The sequence below is a fragment of the Mycetomoellerius zeteki genome, unplaced genomic scaffold (assembly GCF_001594055.1).
Source record: "Mycetomoellerius zeteki isolate Tzet28-1 unplaced genomic scaffold, Tzet1.0 scaffold106, whole genome shotgun sequence".
NCBI lineage: Eukaryota > Metazoa > Arthropoda > Insecta > Hymenoptera > Formicidae > Mycetomoellerius > Mycetomoellerius zeteki.
In genome coordinates this window covers 5,711,816-5,737,583 of record NW_017255975.1, presented here as the reverse complement: position 1 = coordinate 5,737,583, position 25,768 = coordinate 5,711,816, and the positions used below count along the sequence as shown (strand labels likewise).

The window sequence follows — 25,768 nt, the reverse complement described above, 5'->3', positions numbered from 1 at the left end:
TATATATAAAGAACGTTATATGTTCGAGTTCTCCATCGGGAGATTTGGAGAATAATCGATTATAAAGATTTCTACGATAAAGCTTCGACGACCGTTCCGTCTATGCTACTGACGAGTTTATTCGCGGTTGGTCGGATTCCACCCTACTTCTCTTCGTGTTCCCAGAGGAACGCTTGCACCAATATCCAGTGTCAGAGAACGATGGAGAAGAACATTCGCGTTTCTGCGGGAAAAAAAGAGAGAAAGAGACAAACTTAGTGAAATGAAAAAAAAAAAAAAAGAAAATATTCTGTTCGGCTTTCTCTCTCGATTTCTCTGCAAAAAAGAGCAGACTACCGTAATTATACGTTCCCTCAGTGCCTAGGTGGGTCGTGCATGCGCGGGATGCAATAAATAAAACTTTCGATCTTCATAATCACGCGCGAGAGAGTCCTTCGCGTTACGTAATATCCTTAACGACATAAGCGATATAACAACTTCCAATGTGGATTATAAAAATATTCAATCTTTGTCGTACGAACTAGTTAACCTATTGATATGTAAACTATCGATATGTAAAATTGATATGTAAAGTCACGGACCAATGTGATCCGCATGCCGCGTGAATCCACGAGACGATCGCGTTCGTCTCGCAGATCCGCGTCTCTATTTTATTTTGGCCGGCGTTATTGTAACTTTTGTGTTTTGTGTGTATGTGTGTAGTGTAGGTATTTGTGTGTCATGTTTTGTATACGCTTTTAATATATACGCATGTTTGATAATATAATAACAAGACGCTGGCCTCGTATGCATCCGCTAATAAACGACGCCTATACACTTTCATCAGCGCATTATATCTCTTTATCGAGAATAAAGGAATCGATAATCAATAATAAATTACTTATCCTTGTCCCCGAAGAATATCGCTGATCGATACGATGTAATCCCGAAGAGTCTTCGTCGACGATGTCAGTTCTTCGATTCGTGATTAATTCCATCGATAATCGGTAGAGATATCTCTTCGGTGAGGACGACAGGGTATTTGATTTTGAACGATCATGCCCGCCGCTGGATGCACGCGCGACTCGCGTCGCGTAACGAACGAGTCCGGATTTTCCACGATGGTTATTCCTCCGGCCAACCGAGATCCTCTCCGACGAGTTCGTAGAAGCGTTGATTGTGCTCGTTGAAGAACTTCCTCAGCTTCGTCACGACCATCGGACTGACACGCGGATGACGCCTTCCCTTACTCTCCTTCAGACACTTCTCCGAAGTATCGTTTCTCAGGCAGTAGAAGCCCTTGGTGTGGTTAAAGTAGAAGTTGTGCCGACCGATACGCGGTTCCAGCCCGAGGAAATTCTCGATTCGGCGCAGCTGAGGCACCGGATCCTCGATCAATTGATCGCCATTTACTATGAGAATCTGCTCTCTGGGGAACACTTCCAGCCAACGATGCATGTAGGTGTGATAGAGGGATATGGCGACCGGTCTGTAGGACTCGTTGATGGTACCGTCGGGTCGCATAACGAGCTCCTCGAATGTACGCGCCACTTGCTGCTGCTGTTGTTGCTGTTGTTGCGGCGTACCGTTGGTCAATGTGGACGCGGTTGCAGCGTGCGTGCGCAGTTGCGTGTAATCCGATATCGCCCGGGTGACTGGTTCTCGTACGATCAGCAGCAACTTGACGCTGCCGTTCATCGCGCGGATCCTCTCAGGCACTTCGGGCGTCACGAAGTAGCTAGGACTCTTCTCGATGGTGATCTGGCCTTTAAAGGAGTAGGGCATTTTCCGACGGTACCATTCCAGACCCTTTCCGTAATTGTCGTCGCGATCGAAGAAATGAACTTCCCCGGCAGCCTTCTGTATCTGCGGGTGCAGGAAGAGCATCTCCAGCAATGCTCTTGTGCCGCACTTGCGTACGCCAATTATAATGGCCTGAGGAAGATGACGATTCGTGCGCGGGAAGTGAACTTTGGAGTTGGAGAAGAGAAGAGGCGGCGTCGCGTGTACCTACCGTCAATCCATCATACATAGCAGCCGTTCTGTCTTTGGAAATAGATAGCGGCATGTATTTTTGTTACGAGACACGAAACACATACCTGAGAAACCAGCTCGACCGTGCGTCCTTCGACGGCGGAAACCGCGTGGAGACTGTAAACGGCGCTGTCATAAAGTATGTGGAAGGTGAGAAAGAGAGACAGCAGGGCGACTGATAAAAAAGCGACGGCCATTTTCGATCTAGATACGCCGACCACCAAAATGCAATCCGATGCGTCACCCTCGGCCGGCCTCATAGCGGAGCGGGGCATCCACCTGCGGCAGACATCGAGAAACGGTTGTCTCACCTGATATTCAAAGTACCTATCGACTCAGCTCTCTCGAGCACGAGTCTCACTCTGAAAAATATCCTCGGTTTCCAAAGGGCAATCGTGTTTTTTTTTCTCTCGTTTTTCTCTCCTCTTAGCACGCAACAGCGCCATTAGTTACGGACGACGTCTCTAATCTATTCTTTCTTCACCGAGGCGCGGTAGGAATGATTAAGTCTCACCGTGATTGCCGATTATTACAGTCCACCGTGCACGCGGACACGGTGCACGGATACCCCACAGACGTCTAATTTGCGAGCCATTACAACTTCAGTTCAAGATCCGATTTATCGGAAACGAATTAGGGAGAGTGTGACTAATACATTATTTAATGCAAGGAGTAGCTTATGTTCTGTATAAAATTCTAATTAAGGGAATCGAAACAATTTCGGGCCACCGCAGTGGCTCGTGACCGATAATTATGCAGCTGATTGGCATTTACACGAAACGCTACGGTGCAAATTTATCGCGGGAACGTTCGCGTGACAGACGAACAAAGCGGTTGTCAATGCTGTGCTCGCTAATTTCGTTCTCCATTGAATGCGGGCTCAAAAGCATCGATCGGTGGATTTACCGGCGTTTCACAAGTCATACGTTAGGATTTCGCGGTTCGCCCTGCGAACGATAAATCATCGACCCGCATGCTGTCCCGTGAGCGAAAAATAATGGGCGATTAAGTTAGTACTATCCAATAAAATATGTATTACATATTTATCGGTGTATCTTTTCCGATATCGTATTGTTCTCTTACTTCAATAGTGATACAATTTTAAAAAATTAAGTTTTTCAGAAAAAGATAAAATCTATTTTTCAACTTAATAGAAAATTAATAATTAATCAAATAATATCGTGGAAAAAAGAATAAACTCCTAGAAATATGATTTAATGTCATTTTTGTTTCACAAAAACCTTTAAAATCCTTTTTGAATTATGACGATATTGATATCTTACAAAATTATAACAAATCCGGAATAATTCATCAAAAGTAACATAACTCGAAATATCATCAACAGTTTATATTTACTTTGACCAGCTAAAATGATACGTTCAAGATAAAACAATTTCTTCTTCAAACTTTATTAATCACAAAACTGTCTCAACTCTAAACGTTCTCTGTAGAAGATTCCGTTTTTCACTTACAAAACCGACAACTCAAAAAATATGTGTCACTCTTGTAGAATTATGATCTCTTCAAAAACCTTAAGAACCACATAAGTGTTATTTAACGGATTGTGAAGTTAAATTAGTTTACTTTTGATGATTGACAGAATAATCATTATCTAACTCGTTCATGGTAATAACTTGGTAATCACATTCTTTGAATTATGTTACTCTAAAATAAAGAAACGATATTATCGATAATTACGAGTATATTGTATCGCCGTTTTTCGCGCTTATCGCTGCTGGTGACGTTCGATAACAAAAATTGATAAGAGACGTTCTCGCGTTCTCAACTTGCCTGAAATTACATTTGTTAACGTTGCTTGAGATGAGATATTTACAGCATTAGCGCAACAGGCATGTAAATTACGTGTTCTCACGTGAATAAAGATCCCACGATGGCGAAAGTCGTCCACATCTCGAGCGTAGCCCGAAAATGAATCAAAATTCACAAGTGACGAAACTTGTAGTCGAGAGCTCTTAAACTCCGAATAGCTAATGAACTTCTGAAACGAGACGCAGGAGAACGGAGGACAAAGTAGAAGGAGACGGGTCAGAGTAGCGAAAGATCGATCCGCTATAAATGATGCAGAAAGGTCGGTACCCCTGAGACAAAGCGCAATCTAAATTTGATGTGGCTACATTTTGTATTCCGATGTAATAGCTTCTCTAACGTTTACCGCCGATACGCCTCAGCAACGTCACATCATCAGTTTCACGTTGATTTGTCAGAATAATCAAGTATGTACGTAGCGCGTGTCTCGTCTCGTCGTTTCGGCTTTAATTGCAGCTCGGATCGCAATTAGTGAATCTATCGCTAACGAAGTCGTTCTCTCTTCATCTTGTTACTCCGTTTACATCTCTTCCCCCGCGTTCGAAAAATCTTATAAAACCGCGCACGTTCGAAAGAGATTGCAGGTATTTACGAGTGTTTTCCCGGACTTTCTTCTTTATCTGTAACTAGATACTTGATGTTACGAACGACTCCGCGCGTATCGTGTGTATCCAGACGCTCTTTAATATTATATCTTTAACAAGCCTCTCTGTCTCTTCGCTTCGGGAATTCGGGACACGCCCGGAATAATATTCGCGACATAGTCGACTCCCTATTGCACAACGGGAGCCATTTGACGCGCAAGTTTTCTGGCTAAAATTTGCTTTGTGCCATGACGCGGTATCGCGTAGCGTGGACACGATGGTGCCGCGACGCAGCAGGCCGAGGTGTTTTCGTGGGAAATACGCGGCCCGTGTTATTCGGACAAATTGCAATTTCCAGAGTTGCCTTCCGCGTCGTTGCGCTCCTCGCGATGCGATGCTCGCACTCGTCACTATCAAAACGACTCGCTATTTACTTATCACCGTGCCGTATATAATCGTACGACTAGGCAAATTTATATGACACATTAACGTAACTTTCTAGATGAACACTTACGAAGCGATTTTACTTTGAATGGGCATGAAATTTCATATCCTATTACAAAGATAACTACGCGTTAGATATAAAAGAAGGATTGCAACAAACGATGATCTTCCGTGCCGTTAAAATTGAATGTTCTATCTCGCGAGCTAGTTCAATGGATGTAACCGCGGAAAGCAGCAATTTTCTTGTCCAGAGGACAAACGCGGAAACTTTAATTAACTAATTATATACGGTTCTCTCGCCGCGGATTCCGCAAGATTTCGAATTGTGATGTAATTGAATTGAGCACAAACGAAGAAGAAATATATTGAAATATACTTTCCATATAATTTAGTCCTCTCTAATTAGTATTCACAGGTTCAATGGATCCGGATTTTCATCAACATCGTTGTAAAAAATTGTTTATAACAAACGTTTTTCACAATCTTACTTATTTTAAGTTACATATAATTTTATTTCTTGTAGTATGACATTTATTGTTTATTTCTTGTAGTTTGACTCTCTCAAAATAAAAATCGTTTAATTATAATACATTAACTTTAAGCAAAAAGATACAATAATTTAAAGTATATTGAACCTGCGAGTACCGGAACGGAACAACATTGATAATAACTTTTAATATATATTTATTCATTCATAAAATGAAAATTATTGTACGCATTCGCGTAATTTTTTTGCAATAGCAAACTAATATTATTGTTACTTGTCACTGAGGTATTCTTGGTAGTGCAAATATAAAAATAAAAGTTATAATAAATTAATAACAAATTAAAAAGAGAAAAACATTATTTGGATGGAAAGGAATATTTTAGTTCTTTTAATATCATAGATGCTATACAGAGAAAAAGATTTCTTTGGATTTAATATTCCTATTTATTTGACTAAAATTTGTTTTATTAAAACAACATATGCTTGTACGAAATATTATTTGTTTGAATAAAAATTTTGTTGTTTCATTCGAGAAACCTCTATTATTTGACAAAAATAATATTATTATTTGAAATAATATCTTTCAATCAAATAATATATTATTTGGTTACAATGAATACAAACAATGAAACAAATTATTTGTTTGAAAATGGCAAAATATATTGATAGAGATGATGGTAGAGGTTATGATAGAGGTCCATGCAAATAATTGCCTTCTCAGAACAACAAATTATATTTTTTAGCCGAAATTATGAAAACAATGGCTTATACGTCTAACGACAGGATTAAACGAACAGCACTATATGTTATATCAATTATGTTTGTGCAGTACAATTTGATCACGCGAATGCCGAAAATAGATATTATCTGTTCAAACAAATAATGTATTTAAGACAAAGATATACATTGTTTCAAATTCAAACAATCGCACTTATTGATTTAAACATTGGTTTGGTTGGACCATTCCAAATAATAAATTTATTTGGATACAATAAAATTTATTAAATCGAAAGAAATCTTTTTCTCTGTGTATATTTTACAGAAATTATTTAAAGATATTTCCAAAAAGCTTTTATCAATCTCGCCTCATTCTACGATACAATTCAGAAAATTTCGGAGCAAAAATTGATCAAGGTTATATTCCTCGATTGAAATTTTTTTATACTCACAAGACATCTAAGAGGGATTGAGGAGACCACTCTTGACGAGGCCGTGCCTTGTTGGGCATTTGCGTTTGTTTGTACGTTCACATTGTTGAAGTTCCTAAAACAACGTAAACCATTTTATTAGAAATGTGTTAGACAACTCTCTCGTATCTTTTGATATATTAAAATAATGTGACTCTTGTATCGCGATTAAGTATTTTAAATTTAATATTGTTCAGCGATGCTCGCCGTTGCAAGACAATTTTAAGTTTTGCAGATTATTTAATAAATAATAATTGCATGCGTAGTTTTTCGTGACGACAATAGGGGCGTTAGGATGGTGCTATGGGAAATCAAACGCTTTTCAAGAGCTCCCTTGGTGACCCAGTTGCGACTCACCTCGCTGACTCGAAACTTGCATAGGGCGTAAATAGAATCACTCGGTGGAATGGTAACTTTTCTCATTCTAAACTGTCTGTTCGAGCATTGTTAAAAGCTCCGTAAATATACGTACATCTCAGATATGTTTTATATTTTTGTGTCCTCTATTGTGTCTCATGTATATATCTTTTAATCACATCTCAAACCGCGTAAGATTCATCGTATTATAAATTTATATTGCGCCACGTTATTACGTACATCGACGGTTAAGATCCTTACATCTAAAGCACCGTGCTTCCGATACCTTTAAAACACCGTAAATGTTCCATTCTCCCGAGAGAAATGGGAAACGATATCGATTTATGTCCTATACGTTTCCGTGTCTTTATGTCTTTCTCATAAATAAGCGGAGATTGCGTTTCTACGGAACAACCAATTCTTATCGAGTATATCCAGACTTTTGTTCATCGAGTGCACTCTTTGGAAAACGACGCGACGATGCACCGGTGCATAAACACGCGTATCCATTTATCTACGACATTACGACGCGTGTACCATTACACTCGTTGATATATCATCGTGTAGTTCTATCCGAGGGCAAGACGCCTATGTATATCTGTATACTTGCGTTTCTCATGTTGGCGCGACACGCAGTCGAGAATGCATAATACATAAAATACTGATATGGAATATAAAAAAAAAAATAAAACAATAATACAGACAGGTAAAATCGAATTTCCTAGCACTGGCCTTGAATACATTCCAGGAATGTATATCGATCACATAATGCACTTGACAGGTTGCTCCGGCTGTCGATTCGTTTTGCCACGTAACTATTTTCATCTACGTCAGTCTGGCGACCGTCTGACCGTTGCACGAAATAACAAGGACGCGTCACGTCGCCTCGCGTCGCGTCGCGTTGGGGAATGAATCGATATATTGAATGCACAGTCGCGGGGATGAGTATGATGTAACTCATGACATTCTTCCGCTTGCGTAACATCGACCCTCCGCGAGACGGCAACAACGTGGGTAGAAGGTAGAATTAGCGACGAGTATTACGGAAACTAAATTACCCTCTATTTATCGTTGAGACGCGCTTGGCGTGCCATTCGGATGTTCCGCTTTCTTCGTCTGCTCTTTTTAGAGCTGGGATATCCTTGACAAACTGGATATCATCGTCAGAGATGGATAAGACGATCTTATGCATGGAAATAAGGAATTAAGGTAAAAAGCATATTAAAAATTCAGAATCTAAACGCTGCGTTTGTCCCTCGACAAACCGAAAAAGATAACTGTCAGTATTTCTTCGAGGTTGGTTTTGATCCTCGAGTTTGTTTTCCTGAGAATTGACTCTAGATTAACCAAACAATACTTAACTGATAAAAAACGTAACAACGATAATGTTGCATGTTTAAATAACAGTGACAGCGCAGTTAAAGTAACAGTAGTAGATATCGATCATACATTTTCTATCCGATATCCGTTCGCATTTTGCATTATATATAAGGACAGAAGACTATTATTTTCACATTAACAGATGTAATGTTTCCAAGTAGATTCATGATAATTCGAAGAATAAATGCAAATTTCAATAGATTGCATGATTTCTGGACAGTGTCTATGAGAATCGTGCGAGGGTTACCGCTACTTTAACAATCGCTTTGAAAGTTGCCAGTCGATGTGTCCGAAGCACGCGAAAACGGTAAAAGTTCGGCCGTCGCGCATCGTGCCGGTATAACAGCAAAGGTAGGCTGCGCCTGCAATCGATATCTTCCCAGAAACTTCCAAGTGTGTCGTGAATTTGACAAATCGGCTAAAACGGAGCGAAAACATTTTCCCATCGACCACACGAAGGATGCATGAACATGAAAAACAGCATTCTGTTCTTGCATGGATGATAATATACCGTCTTGAATCTAATATAATCCCAAGTCAGATATAATCCGGGGCTTTAAAATTAAAATAAAAATAGCGTCTGCACGTGACAAGACACATTCGTGTTACCGCGGAGATTTGGAGTCGCTGAAGGGTTAGCGATTACGCGGATTGTACTCGAAATTGAACGTCGCCAGATAAGACAGACCTGAAATAAGTTTGACGAGAACGATCGTTTAAATAACGGTACGATAATCGAGATTCGCGGCCAAACTTACTTTCTCTTATCGAAGGGTCAAATTATTCTGCGGGCCAATGAAAAGGCGGCATTACCGAGATAACGTGCCATTTGTTAGCAAAGGGATGCCCGTTCCTATTATAGATAAACGTTATCTGTGCCGCGGCTAAGCTTCGTAAGCGTATATAACTATAGAATCAAGCGCGAATCCATGTCTCTTATACGAAGCCAAATGAGGCAAAAGGTTGAGAAGTCCTTCAAAAAAGATTCAATTGCCCCTCTTAACTGATTTTTAGAAGCTGACGAGTGACTTCTTTTAAGTTCAACACGATTTCTGGAATCTGCACTCTGCTCTGTCTTATGCTCTCGCAGTCTCTCTCTCTCTCTCTCTCTTATAGAAGACACTTGACATAGATTTCGATTTCGTCATCGAGTGCCCTTCATCGACAACATTTCTCCTACGTAACTCTAAAAACGGAGGTCAAATGTTCAAAGGTTATATACTTTAAACATATATAGTAAACCTTGAACCTATTCGACTCTTTTTCCACGTTTGAATTCTGCAGATTTCACGTTTTTTATCCTGATCATTTATCGTGTCTGTTGAAATCCGCTAAAATATCCCGGCCGCAAAATGTACGCGAATGTAAATCGATATTTTTTTCGTATTTCACCTCGCGCGCGAGTTTACTTTGCAGTTGTAAATTCTTAATTTAGCACGAATCTAGTTTAAATTCAGTGGGACGCGTACCTGCAAGCACGAATTCGAACATAGCGTGAACGAAGCTTCGGCCACAATTCGCATAATCGATGCTGCAAACCCGATTATGGTAATTTGCAGGGTTAGATACAGCTCACGCTTTAAAACTTTAGAAAGCAGGCAGTGCTGTTGCAACTAGAACGCTTCGGTCTTTTCAAGGACAGAGACGCGTTCCGTTATCTCGGAGTATCCTTTGACCTTTCCATCCACGTTATAGTCATTCGGTTATTTAGTATATCCGTTTACATAAATAACGTATAAATGTCTATGGTATTAAAGGCACTGACGATGAATCAGAGAGATTTTCCCGAACACATAAATGTTACAGGTTAATTTCATATCGGTTTGTCTTGTCCCTAATATAAAGACACTTGATTTATTTTACGACAAGTAGGAAAACGAGATTTCGCTCCAACACGTATGCGTTAATATCGGATAATTGCGGCGTGATCGATATACTCCATAGTAGAATCTCTCAACATCATCTCGTCGCGAATTATGTAATTATTCATATAACGCGAATGGCGTTAAAGCATCCGTTACGTTTGTCCAGAAAATCGATAGCATTACCAATCATGTTGTAAAGAAGCATATCAGATAATGATATTGAATTGTTCATACAAATTATGTATACCTGAACCGAGACTAAGATCTACAGAGTGAATTTTTCAGTAATTGAAATCGGAGTCTACTTTCTTTTTCAAAACTAAATTGAGTTTATTTCATAATTGATTGTATACTGAATGTTTTATCTTTGTGAGACTTTTAATAATCGCTCAAATTTTCCGATGGAGAGATTAACAGATTCGAATCATTCCCCTGTTTCTCGTTATTCGAATCGAAATAATATACGCGTGCAAAAGGAAAAAAAAGATTAATTATACATAATAGGATGACTCCGATGATAACGTTGGCGTCGGATAATGCTTGTATTTGTATGTAAAATCAAGGCGATTTCCCCACAGGGAGAACATACTAATTGCCACTGCTTAGTAATTCCGAGAACGATAAAGCTGAAAGGGATAAAAATTATGCTTCATTTATTCTTTAAAAAAAAAAAAAAGATAACATGGAGATATCCAGTGGTCGATCTTCGGATAGGAGATCATTCGAATCTCCTGTTCTAAATCGTACAAGGGTTACATTTTCGTCGAGAGTCGGAGGTCAGGGATCGCGGGTCGAGTGTGGGACATCGGGCGCAGACCTCTTCGTGTGACGCATTCATTAATCGGTTGCGTAGGAGGCTCGAGCCATACACGTGCGCGCGTGAGCAGGGTGTCGTAAGCACACCAACGATCGAGAGGGTGGTAAACGTAAGCGTAGTAATAGTAGAGGGGTAGTAGTAGCTCTACTACATTCTGCCCTGGCTTATTGCCGCCAGACTGATAGAAAGAGAGAGAGAGAGAGAGAGAGATAGAAATAGAGGGGGAGAGAGAAAGAGAGAGCGCGTGCGCACTCGTCGCTGCATACGGCCACTGAGTCAAGGTCTTGTCGACTGGCGATCGACCTGATCTCGCTTTTATCCTTAAAATGAGTGACCGATGACGAAACATTAATCAGAAACACGTAAATGCGTGTGACAAATGCTTGACATTCGTTTCAAGAGAGTTATACTGAGAAAAATGTCTGGTTGAAAATGGGCGAAGTCAGAACCGTTAGAAGATTCCGATTATATCAATCAGAATTTCGGTTATCTCAATGAGAATTCTAGTAAATTTAACCAGAAATTTCTAATCTATTTTCAACTAGAATTTAAATTAAACCAACCGCAGGACTCTTCTTCTCAGTGTATGTTTGCACTGGGAATATCATTCATTTTTCCGAGCGATAGTACCGTTCATTTCTCTATTTTATCAATTTTTATTATTGATCCTCTTGCTACTTCATAGTCTGTGTAAGAGACGCGTAAATAAGATATATCGATCGTGAGTGCGTGTCGAATTAACAAGCTGTCTCGTCCGCCGCGAGAGTAGTAAGAGTCTATTATTGATCAGACGCACGTAGCAGCTCCCACGCGAGGACGAGCGTGGGTGACACAAATTAGCCCAAATACATTTGTAAACGTATCCCGGTTATCCAAACTGCGAACGAGCTGCGGTTCAAATCGACACACACACACACACACACACACACACACACTCAGCTTCGCGTAAAAGGCGATTCGCATGATTCCTTTTACTTAGCATTTTTATTTTATTACCTGCCCTAACTGCACTAGATCGCGGCAGCGATCGCCTTCAATTCTATTTTGCTCGATATTTGATTAACCGCTAACAAGCACGCTTCGCTCACGAGAATTCTCGCATTATTCGGTGCTCATATCCAAGCGGGAGCGCGTAGAATGCTCCGCGACATACAATAATCTAGTAACAGTAATAATAGTACGCAATCTAGAACTAGTAAGCGAGGTCATGCTATGAAACATAAGGCGCGATAGAATGCTATAGGTATATAATTGTCCAATGTTCTAGTGTAACAGCAATAATAATAAACAATCTAGAAGAGGTTACGTTACGAAACATAAAACAATATCAAACGGCAAAATTTATTTTTACTGTTTTTATCAAGTGGTCGCTTCGCATCGTTCATAAATATTCATGAAAAAAAAATACATGTGCTGCTCAACTATCCGTTCGCGTTATTCACTACATCGTTTATGTCCAGTTTTAATTAATTTCTTGCATTTTTTCTCGAAAAAGAAACGTAGACGAAGAAAACAGGTAAATTTATTGCTGTTAAAACGAACGAAATCATGGACACATCGCCGAGATACGTTTCCGACAATTCATTGGCCCACGTCAACGCGTTTACGAATTTATGAACATTGCTAAGAACTTAAATCGGGTCGGGTCAAAAGTTCATGTGTCTTTCCAGTAATGCGGATCTTTCTAGCTTTACAAACGTGCGATGACATAATCGCGGATGATACCGCGATGCGTTCCTCGCGCAATACGATATTGCACGCTGGGGAAAAAGAGTCGGTCGTGCTGGAAATTTTATTCCGATAGAACGCGACTTTATCCTAACGATACTAATAACTATCCATTTTACACCCGTTCGTGCTTGGTAACCGAAGCGCTCTATTTTCGAAATTTAATGCACAGCAAGTTAGGTCGCGGTTCATAATTTGCTGCGCGCCGAGGTGCATTATGCCGATGCATTACGGCGCGATAAAACGTTAATATAAGCTGCGCCCTTCTCGATGGGCTCGTAAGTAAACTACCACATTTCGTTCACACGGGAGCACCCTATCCCTCACGTTTTCTCTTCTTCCTTTCTTAGGTTGACGTTCAGTCTGTTACCAGGTATAGATGTCCGTAATCGAATCGTCGCGGAACGAAATCGAATTGGAAGTCGGAAACCGCAAGGTAGAAGAAGGTTCTGCCTTGTCTCGATGATGCCGCACTATATACGGAAAACTTTATCGCTCCCTTCTGGAATCGGTAAAACGATGTCATTAGTTTTATTGGCTACGTTTACACCGTGCGTTTAGTCCGCGACCTATACGATAGAGGTCTTTGTTTAACCTACAGGATAAACAAGGACATCTATTGTATAGGCCGCGGCCTATATGCACGGTGTAAACGTAGCTTTTATCGTGCCTTATGGTAAATAGAAAGCGAGGCTGCATGAATTCTCTCACAGGGCGTTTTACGGCGAGTTCTCATTCGAGGAATGCTAGGAGTGTAAAAAAGGCTTTACGATGTTTCGCGCTCATGTATGCGAATCTATTTGGTTAACGTTAACTATTTTAAGGGCTTTAAAAAGACACTTACAGCATGTATATAAACAAACATTTCGTGGGACAGTAATTTCTTCATTCCGATCATCAAGCGTGAAAATTGTTTTTGAACTCGTTAGGTAGTTACGTTTTATGTATCCTGTTAAATTAATAATGTCAAGTTAAGTATACTCAATTTTAGTTATTTTTAGTCATTTCTATAGGTTGCATGCACTGTTCCTATTCAGTATATTGTTAATTTAACTAAAATAATGGAGTTAAACATTTTCTCTCAAGAAAATGTATTGAATTTGATTAATTTATTATTTATTAGCGCATACGTTAATATACGTTGTTTACTTTGAAACCACAGAAATGGATTGATTTACATTTTGACACACATGCAAGTTAAACAACAAAATGTTATTTAAATATTATTTAAATGTTATTTAACTCAAGGAATTGGGAACTATTGTTCATTTGATATCCAGTGAAATATCATGTTATTCTCCTTTTCCCTTTCAAATAGGCAATGTTTAGAACTCATATGTAAGTAAGGATTTACAGTTTGTAACTCGTGCTGTGACCGGTCCAGCTGAACGTCACACCTCATCTAACTTTTGTTGCGTTCTCGCTCTCGTACAAGTAACGTCATTTCATGTAGGTGCCACTCGACCCGGTACAAAATACAATCCTGATAGCATCGGGGTCATTTTACCATTAGTTCCGCACACGAGGAGAACGCAATGGAAAAGGAGGAAATGGAATGAGGTCGGTACGGGAGAAGAGCTCCAGCCCAGGCAAGTCGACCTCAAATTCTTTCTAGAATGGGAAACGTCTCTGGACACGCTAGAATATTTCTTAAAATAATCGAGCAATGTTTATGTGCCATTTTTTTTATTAGCGTAACCAGTATAGAATACACGTCGGCAAAGTTTAAGCAAATATTTTAGAAGTTGCCCGTACTACCGACTATCAAATCTCCAAGAGACAGTAATAGCAGGCAGGCACGCAAATAGCTAACAATCGTTTACACTCTTTTTTGGAGCATATTTGAAATACTTTAAGACATACATATTCAGAACAACTTAGAAACAGGAAGGTCTAATATGGAACATGATGCAAATTTAATCCTTTGAGAACGACTTTTTAACGAGGAAGAAGAAAATCTTGTTTTTTAGAGTCGCTGAATTCAATTTTGGTCTCAGAATTCTAAAATTTCACCTAAAAAAATAATTCGATTATCGTCGGAAACTCGGTCTCAGGAGATTTCTCTGGTATCGCTGAATTTGAATGTATTATAGTCTGAAAATGTCAAATTTTAGAAGGGTAATAACCTCCAATGAAGGAGGATATAATATGACAGGTCTCATAATCAGAGTTTGGAAGTCAGTTTGGAAATTAGTACTAACTATGTTTGCGTAGCAGTGATGAGAAGTAAAGCGAAACTGGAAACTTAATGTTACATATACTTCACAATTAAAAAGTCCCTAAAATTGAGTTTTATGTTGATAATTAGATTACTTTTTAATTTCCATCTGCTATATTGAATTGACTACTTAAAATTTTTTTATTTTTGATCTCAAATTCGAATAAAGCATTATCGAATTATTCACATAACGGAATTTCATAAAAATCAAACAAGCAGTACAAACTAAAAAAGGATGACTCTAAATGACTCGTTGCCTATGCACAAAAGGTTAAGGGAAATTCTCGAAAGTAATAACAACACGCGAATGAAAATACATGTTTTACAAGAGCGAGCATAAATACGATTATTGCATTGTTATCAGCGGCCGCCGTTTAATACTATTCGCGTACAGAGGACTACGTGGGAGCGCGAATTAAGTTAATTATCGGGGAGTGCTTTCTTGTGCCGCTTCGCGTAACTCCACGCCGGTAAAAAAACGCGCGAAAGTAAAGCCGCTTTAAAAGTGAGTTAATACTTTAACAATTGCGAAAAGTTTCGCATGGGTTCGGAGGGGAGGGAAGGAGAGCCCCGAAGCCGGATATTCCATACTCTACGTAGTTGCGCTTTAATCCATTCAGCCACCGGCTCAACTTCTCCCGGCCATTTTGCAACTTGCTCGTTAATGTTGTTTCGTGGGAATCTACTCCTTACGCGAATGGCTCACAGACAGGACGCATAACGGAAATAATCCATTCACTGAGCTCACTGAGAGAATGTCTGGTAAATCGAATCATTCGAACAATGTTCAAAAGGTTAAATGGACTGTTGATACACATGTATGATATTTGTTCCCATTAGGGCGAAGCTAGTTGTAACATTTTTTATTCCAATTATTGTAAATCTTCACATACAATTATGATAGAATAATGAGAATTGCTCTAAAATGTTCATGTGGCTCAATAATTAATACTTATAAATCCTTAATATATTTCGTAAATAAAAAAACAAATTTTTTTTATTACAAAGAGGTAAAGTGGTTTAATGGACCTCACCTATGAAGCATGTAGAGCAATCTCGAAGAGTAAGCTGAACCATGAAGATAATTGTTTGTAACAAGATTATGTATTATTAAAAAAATGAAAGAGATATATGTACATTACTTAAATCTTTATTAAAGTTTTCATCTTATGTATAATTTGTAATACTCTTCCTAAATGTTTAATTAATAAAATTTAAAAAACTAAAGACTTTACCGTTATAACAAAAATTAAATAAAATATATTTTTAATCGTTAACGTAGAATAAAAAACATCAATAATCTGAGTTTATAAAGTTAGTTGTGTAATGATTTTTGCTAAACCAGCCTTACATCAGTGTCGATTGAAATATTTGTTTATAACTAAAAATTCGTAAATAAAATAGCAATTTGAACATTAAAAAATATACTAACTTAAAAAAACACATTTTGTTTTTGTTAATCGTTTCAATTATCATGTAGATCAAAAAGAATACTCACGTAATAATTTTACTTTTGATCCACGAAAACGGAAAAGTACACGTACCTAATCGGATGTTGACAGATTGTATTCAGCGTAGTAATCTCCGTCTTTGTGTTATCTTATGCAAGCATAAACATGTATTTTAACTACTTAGATATTTGCATTCCCCAACTTGTCCCTTGGCTCAACTAGCGCTTTATCTACATGTTTTATCATGAGACGCAGTTTATTTGATGAAGAAATGCGTAGGTTGATGAACGATAAACTCGTGGGAGATCTTGAATTGCAGAGGAAAGCAGGATATTTAAGTTAGAGAATCGCGTGGGCGATATTCGAAAAAGAGAAGAATAATCGACGACTACAGGGTCAAACCGATAGGTCAACGAAACCACCTACGAACCACTTTAACAACCGATACGAGTGATCAACTTTATCCAATTGATTGCAATGCGAAGAGAGAAACCAATGATACTTCCAAAACACGCTCGCATGTCAGTCAGTACGTGTTACTATTAATTTTAACGTCCATTCTAACTAGCAATTTTATGCATCGTCTTTTTTTATCACGACGCAACGGCACGTACTTCCCACGCCCACGCTACATTCTACGTGTCTCTCATCACACGTAACGTTCAATGTCAATGGTGTAAAATGTTAAATTTAGTCCGCGCCTACGTACAGTTAATGATGATGTTTTACGGAGCTAAATGTTTGTCTCCGTTTATTTTCTGCACGCGACAAATTTCTTTGAAAATTTTTGCGAAACAGCAAAGAAAAGAAAGAGAGAGAGAGAGAGAGAGAGAGAGAGAGAGAGAGAGAGAGAGAGAGAAGTGCGTAGGATGTTTCTACGTACCATTTGTCTTTTAAGAAAAATATATTAATGCTTTTCTTACTTACAAAAAAATATGCTTTTTCTGCGTTCTTCTAGTTCCTCTTACTTTTGCGTTTCAGAGAGACTCGAGCTTGCGCTACTGAAATATTCATGAGCGACTTTTTCCTTCTTAAACATGTAAAAAAATGTCTCGTATTTAGCAATTATTCAATTGCTCGCTTGCTGCGACAGATTAAATAAATGCGAAAAATAGAGGGATTTTTTTTTCGTAGTAAGTGCAAAGTTGTTTAAGAGTTTTTACTTCAATAATAATTTCATGACAAAATCATATATAAATCAATTGCTCTATATTTCTCTTTACTTAAATTGTTAATCTAATTTAAATATAAAATATTCTAGATAATTTAAAAAATCCTTTTAACGAGTACAAATACGGTGGTAATACATGAAATTTGATCAGGCATATACATGATATACGCTTTTCCCCTTATTGTACTTTATGTTCTCTGCTTCTAGTAAGAAGATAGACTGGTGTTCGATATCGTATCACAGAGTCTCTTTTATCCTCAAAAATGCTGATGTATCCAGTAGGTGAGCGTTCGGAATTTTCCAGGAACTATCCCCGAGCGAATTTATTTCTCTTATGGTTCTTGCTTAAATTCTCTCATGCTTTATGTTGTCGTGAATTTTCCAACTCGTGATTTTCACCGCGCGTTTTACCGCAAGAATATAACCGTTTATTGTTTGGGCGAGAGCTAACCATTCATATGAACAATCATGAAGATTTAATTAAAATTTAGCTCACAGACCAAAATCATTACACAATTTCCATCATTTCGTCTTTAGCTAAATTAAAATCATCTTAAATAAATAACGAGAGAAAACCGACCGTAGTTCCGACATCTCTGTAACGTGCAAATCCTTATATTTAATGTAAAAACGTTCACCTCCGTCTGCACGTTTCACGTACCTAGTGTGAAATTTTCTCTACTCGATCCTTTGTAATTATCACGAAAACGTTGTGTAGACGCGGAAGAAGCATGACGAGAAATTTCGCATCGCTCGTAAATTCGAATCGATCGCACCATCGCACCGTAACTCGTGTTCCATGTTGAAGGCTCTCTGAATTATTCTTCGAGAGTGATACACGTACTGTGCGCGTGTGCGGAGATCTGTCTCATCGTTCGTCTCCATTTTCCGATCGGATTCGGAATCTGAGCGCAACAGGATAATTACGTTTATCGGGCACGTTTATTATTATTATATTATCGATCAGCGAATATTTATTATTATTAATAGAGTCCTTCAACACATTGTTCTAATCCTAATTAAACGAGTCGCTCATTAAATTGTTGTTTCGCAATCATCATTTAACAATGCAATATGCTAATCTAATCGAGCCAATGGAAAGCGAACTATTAGAAAATCTAACAAACTTACCGTTCTGCGTCGCGCCTAGCTTCACAGACTCTCGTATTGGAAATGGAAGTTCAAAATCCATGCATGGCGAGGGCTGAGAGTACGTTGAAACTCTGCAATAGAATGAAAATTGGCGTCATTAAATTTGTACTTGTTGGCTAAATTGGAATAGTTAATATTAACATTAGAATCGCGGGTTGAAATTAACTCAATCACGATTCAAGGTAAATCTAAGCTTTTTACGAGGGAGGGTTGTCGCCACAAAAGTAAAATTACTTGTAATTATGATTATTTATGAAAATTTACAAAAATTTAAAGTTCCACGCGCAAATTCGAATTAAATGAAAAAGAAAAACTATCAGATGGATCAAAAATGGCACAGTCGCGGTTCTAGTGTTAAGTAAACACGTACGACTTTCGATGTACGAATATATGTATAAACTTACAAGATATAAATTAATTAGCATCTATCACTATTAGACTTTATATTGGAGTAATCGCTAATAATGCACATTTAATTCGCGCACGCACATAGTTCATCGATCATCGAATTTTCGGGATGAGATCGAGCTAGATAGGCACCAGTTCCAATTTCCTGTGATCGTCCTGGATAGTCAGTTCTAGGATTCTGGTTTCATATGTAGCGGAGCGGAGATGAAGATAAGTGAAATTTGATGATCGAAAGTCTCGCTATTAGGGGAATATTAGATACCATTATTACGGGACGTTAATCAATTTTATTGATTAACGTTAGCTATTATGTTAAAGCCGTTGCAATTGTGTATTAATGAAATAAGATACAAATGTACGTTTCACGATTTTTGCAATATTTAGTTGTTTATTTTATTGCTCACGTTTCTCGGATCGACCGAGATAAGTGTCGATTCTTCTTGTCGTCATTGCTCGAGCTAAAGTAGTCGATTCCCGAGGAAACGTGGAAGGAATCGAGTTGTCGGTAATGCATGAAGAACGTAACGGACAGCTTCGCATCTTTGCTTGCATTTCAGCGTCAGGAAGAGAAACTCGTAACACGTTGTGACGACGTCTCGAATGGTCTTTAATTGGAATCGAATGGAACCGCTATTAAAGCCTTACGTTTTCTGCCCGTCGCCTGTCTAACTAAGACGAATCTCGCTTAGAAAAATCCTCCTTCAATTCATTAAGTGAATCGATTTTCAAGAAACGAATTAAAGAGAAACTTTCCTTCTCGATATTTCAGTAAAATAATGTAACGAACGCGCATTAAAAAGTTTAACGCGAATTAAAAGAAGAGAATATTTCGTATCACCGTCGAATCGAAACGCAAGACCTGATTTTTCTTCTATTAGATTCTTTGCTCTTAACTTTGAATCCTCCGAGTTCTACCCTCTTAAGTTCACGGAACCTTCGAAGTATTTAAGCGACGAGATATATGTGTATGTTGGAAAGACTGAAGAAGTCTCGTCTTGTCCAAGCGTTTCTTCACGCGCGCGAAGACGTTCTTACAATTTCCAAGTCGTCTCCGTTCGCGGCTTCGAGTCACGGAGCGAGGAAAAACATTTTCCGAGCAAATTGGAACGGGGATAGCTTAGCGTCGGTGAGATGAAGGAATAGTGGCAAGTCTGGCGAAAAGCCACGGAGAATTTGTCTGCCGGAAACGAGTTTCTGGAACCGCAACGGCGTGACTGTTTCACAAATCATCTGATTTTTGAAACTTTCACGATTATAATTCATCGTTCGCATAAAATAAATTTTCCCATAGCGTTGCACGCGCTAACGATCGTTTTTAACATTGCATTTACAATTATTTACCAGTGACTTTCGTGAAGTGCAATCAACGTTTACGTAAGAGGTGATAAAAACTTCGTGCGCAAAGAGACACTTCAGTAAAATGCTTGCTATTAATTAAGGACTAAGAATTACGTAAAAGAAACTTTTTAAACGTAATCTTTGTAGAGATTTTGTAAAAAAATAACGCATAAAAAGTTGCAAAAAAAGTAATTTTTTTTAAATTATAAATAATTAAAAGAACAATTTTTTTATTTCGTTATGTATCTCACAAATGGAAATAGATATTAATAAACTTTTTTTGTTAAATATGCGTCTTAAAAATATCTAGAAATTGAACTTCACGAAAGTTTCATAAAATTTTTTTATTTCTCTGAGTTTTAAATTAACTTTAGTACATGCGATCCTTTTCCGGTTCTTTACTACACACAATGAGTTGTTTGTATGTACTTATACAATCTCTACAAAGATTACTGGGTTAATATCTTATCACTTTTACACGCACAGAAAAAAAGATTTTCTCTGCCGCAGCTAATCTTTATTAAAGTTTGTTATAATATATTTGCTGCCGTAACTATAAATTTATAAACTACAGCGAAATAGTTTGCTGTTGCTGCTATAATATAGATATCACAGCTATAAGACATTAGCTATAATACCTATATTTTAGCTGTCCATATTTTACATCTGCCATTTAGTTACCACATGCAGTTTTTAGTTACGACAGCTACTTTTTTTCCGTGCGTACAGTTGAAAAGGGCGAGATTGATAAGAGTTTTTAAAAACATCTTCGAATAATTCCTATGATATAGTATCTATGATATTATTTAAAACTGAAATATCCATTTCTTCTATACTTTCAATTCAGTTATTAAAAAAATTTTTTTTTAATTAATATTTTTGGAAAGAGAAATAAAATGATGTAGCTATCAATTTTATATTTCAATTGGGGTCATTTTAATAGCCCATTTTTTTGTGTTACAGAAGTCTGCTATATATGTTAGTAAATAAAACAATAATGAAATCGATCAAATAAACTGGTTTTATTAAAAAAACGAAATAAAAATGTCTTTATAGTAATAAACTAATTTTTTTTTGTAATTTTGAACCATTTTAAAGACTTTAATACAAAAATTATTGAAAAAGAAATTATACAAAACAAAATAACAATTTGAGATTATAATAGGACAGAAGATTAGGAAATAATATGGATTATTATTCAAATCATATAAATGATATGGGATTTACTTAGTTCATATCATATTTGCCCCAATACTATCAAAGACGTCTCATCGATTTAATTATTTCAAAATAACAGTCCTAAAAAAAAATAAAATATGATTTCGATAAATAAAATATGATTCACGTAAAACAAAACGAAACTTTGAACTCATAAAACATTACTTGCTAGAAATATTTATTTGTGCGAAAATAAAATTTTTCTTTTTGAATTTATGATAGAATTTATTTTTAATTTTTATATATACGCGCGTACTTACACTACTCCTCAGTGACAAATAACAATAACATCGCCATCACAAAACAATTACACAGATACGAACAATTTTTATTTTATGAATAAATATTGAAAGTTATCACAGATATAGAGTATCGACTGCGCTATTAGTATCTAAATAATATATCAAATATGTGGTCAATAAAAATGAGAGAAAAAGAGAGGGAGTGGCAATCTTCTTCTCTTTCTATCATATGATTGATTGAATAGAAAGAGACAGAGACTGACCATCTTCGCGTTCTATCTTTCTCATTTTTATCGATCAATTTTACACACGAATGGTTGCAATCCGTGCTTTATGACTGTGGAAGTTATTATCACTGCAATGTCGTTCTACAGTATACAAAAATTATTAAGTATTCTTACATATACTTTAACACCTTCAAAAAATATTTATAAAGTATATTAAAAAAGAGGAAAGGACAGAGACCACTAGCTCTAGTATCTCAATCCTAGTACCTAAGCCCTAGTATCTAAGCCCTAGTACCTTAGCCCTAGTATTTAATATCCTATACGAGCTCCTAGTATCTCAAAGAAGAAGAAGGCGCAGGATATAAATGGCCCAATCGTGTGTAGTAAGAGTTGATAAAACTATCACGAAAAATTTAGTTCTTTTATTGCTATTTAAAAAATAATAAAAATTTTTTTTTAAATTTATGTTAGAATCAATCGATAAAGGTATCGTTTGATATAAAGAGAATTGGAATTTATTAAATCTTGTTTGGGTTTTTTGCCAAATATTATATTTTTTAAATATTCATAACTTTTCTAATTTCTTTTGATTCATAACTTTCAAAAAAATTATTTTTTTCCAACTTTTTATGCGATATTTTCTCATAAAATCTCTAAAGATTACGTTTATAAGGTTTCTTTATGTACCTTTAGTATTCATAACAGTAAACATTTTACTGAAAGTGCCTTTTTCCATGCGTGAAGATTTTATAACCCCTAATGCCATCTCCGAAACAATATGCAACATCAGAATTAGCATAAACATTGCAATTTGCTCCGTAACTCACTCAAGGATGACGTTCTTCCGGTTTGCCGTTATCCTTGAATCTCACAGCTAATTAATAAACCTGCGATTAATGTCAGGCCGATCAATTGAAAATTAATGGCTTCAATCGTTGTCACGTGAATTAATTGCCTCGTCACTGCGGTACGCGGGATAAAGTTGTTGTATCGTATGGTACCTACGTAAAATACGAGGTCGTGGAAACCGATAATAATTTCCTCGTTGATAAGAATATCAAGTCTCAGGTACATGGTTCGTATTCAAACAAAAGACAACGGTACAGACGAAAATTGAAATTTTTTTCCCAGCGGTTTTATTATGTCTGATGACACAAGCAACTACGCTAATATCGTTAGTTTCTGCGATATTTATCGAAGCTCGTATCATGTAATAACATACGCTTCTCCACGGTACTCTGAAGAACGTCGGAAAATGTGAAATACGTTTTTCTTTGTACACACGAAGTGAAAAACGCGATGGTTCTGACATATAATATAATGCTGTTACAAACATATTTTCGCTCGAGAAAAAATATATATATATGTATACAAAGTGCGAACAAATTCACCGCATAAACGCATAATTTTAATAGACGAAAAAATTTCCGGGCTTTTGCATTTTAGATGCGCTCATAAATAAAAGACCTTCTCGCGATTTGCGATTTCAATGAATGACGTTAGAACGCGTGTCGCGTGAAGATAATAACGAAACTTTAGCTAGCGTGTAACATTCTTATAGAAACCCGACGTTATTTATAACCAGCGAAAAACTTTCTTTCGTGAATTGAGTAAATAATGAAAGGAACACGTCAACAGGCGCACATAATCATATAATTATGCACGTTTTCAACGGTGTAGACACTATAATAAGACATTTGATCGTAACGACACGCGACCTACGGGAACAGCTGAGTCACACTTGTACTTCTTTCCGACGACCGCACGATTTTGCGTGTCTACGCCCGCGCACGCGACGCCTTGGACTATAAATTGAGGATTTCTTTCTTCCCTCCCTTACTCGGTCTCAGGGTTTTCGGGAGAAATGTCCTACATAAGGCAGGTATATCGATACCTTATTCTTTCGACGCCACTTGTAGCAACCACCCTAGAAGCCAGATGTATCGGGCGCGAGGCGTGCTCGGTCGTTCGGGAAAAATGAAGAAAAGAGATGACGCGATGAGGGGAAAACATAGAATTGGGTCGAACACCCAGGAAGGCGAGAGAGGAGCCGGCGTTAGACGCGGTCGCTAGATATAGAAGCGGCCGCTTGTTCGCGTAACTGCTGCGTTATCACGACGAGAGATTCTCGAAGAGGGCTTCGCGGCAACGTGCCGCGGGCAGTTTTCCTTCTGACGAAAGATATCACGTCATATTTCACCCACAAATCCCACCTCACCCTGATGTTTCATCATAACCGGGCTTTTTCCTTTTACGAGGCAATGATTCCGTCCATCCGCACACACGGACACGTGCGTATAAAAAAAAGTAACTTTCTTTTGTTACTTTTATCTCCTTATCGATTCCTCGTTGTGTAGTTTCGCGCACGTAGATATTGAGTTTAATGGATATATAAGGAGAAAACGCATTCGCGCTACATGTGTCTTGCATTATCCATTTTTGCTGTACAGACGGCCACGTTTGCTCCACAAAGACGAATTTGCATTCGTTGCTTAACGATTATGCAGTTTATGATAGCTCGCGTTACAACGGGTTCGCGAGAAAAGAATGATTCGATATGACTTGAATGTACGAATAAGATAAAGTTTCACAAACGCACGCGAGGCACGGCAGGTAAAGCGACTTATCGCTACTAATTGGACAGCAAACATTATGCCGCTAAAGTACTCGTGTAAGTAAGACTATTGAGCGTAAAGTCACGCGCGAAAGATGTGTCGTGGAAGGCGTACACAATGCAAGACAAATTGCTCGGCGTAGTGGCGTTGAATTATTCGTCATACCTCGACCCTTTATGTTGGAGCTCGTTGCAAATGCAATGTACGCTTGTAGAATGTCTATGAAATGGCAAAGGCTTAATAAGGTGCTTTGATGTTACGCATCGCGAAGCGCAATCTTTGTCCTTATGTAATATCTAATCCTTCTGTTAATTAATTTATATAATGAAAATCAACGGGACGAAATTAAAGCGAGACCAATAAGGGGACTCGAATAAGAATGGTAAAACAAGGAAGATAAATATAATATATATAATTATAATATATAATTATATATATATAATTCGTATAAAAAAGACATAAATCACACATTCATGATACATAGAAAGAACGATTTTGCTGAAGTTTCCAAAAATTTAGGTAAATGCAGATCTAAAAATAATTTTGTTGGACCATCAAAATAATTATATAGCAAACTCAACCATGATGAGCATTGCTGCAAAACATTTTGACATTTTAATAACCAATTTGAACGTCCAATTAATCTAATAATATTTATTTTCAGATCTGTATTTAGCTAAATTCTTATATAATTCAGTGAAACTGTTCTTACTGTGCAATAACTGATAAAATTATTATGAGTAATAACAAGTATAAGCAACAAATTATTTCTAATTTAAACGCCTTATAAACTTGTTAATTATGTTACAATTATATTACAAATGCGTTACCTCGGAATAACTATCGCGAAGGAACGAATTCCAAGTGCGAGCGACTATTGTCAAATCGACTTACGCAGCGAAACTTCCATGTCGAAAGTTTGGCATTAAACACCAAAGACAAACTGCGATCTTAATCCGTTATTTCACGGTGCATTCTGAAAACGGTCAGGTGTTGTACGGAAAATGAACGTAGCGTGTATAAACAGTGTTCGGAAAGT

The 25,768-nt window shown here is 37.5% G+C and overlaps 1 protein-coding gene across 1 annotated transcript in view; it reads right to left on the bottom strand.

Moving 5' to 3' along the window:
- Window positions 1–1,104: 1,104 nt before the first annotated feature.
- Window positions 1,105–25,768, bottom strand: part of Hs3st-A (Heparan sulfate 3-O sulfotransferase-A) — a 37,900-nt gene continuing 13,236 nt past the window's right edge. Inside the window, exons 2-5 of the mRNA XM_018448861.1 lie at window positions 18,661–18,752; window positions 6,525–6,618; window positions 2,079–2,292; window positions 1,105–1,989 (exon numbers count right to left, since the gene is read on the bottom strand). Of these exons, the coding sequence (XP_018304363.1) occupies window positions 1,105–1,989; window positions 2,079–2,292; window positions 6,525–6,583 (1,158 nt within the window). The 5' untranslated portion in view covers window positions 6,584–6,618; window positions 18,661–18,752. The remainder of the gene's footprint in view (window positions 1,990–2,078; window positions 2,293–6,524; window positions 6,619–18,660; window positions 18,753–25,768) is intronic.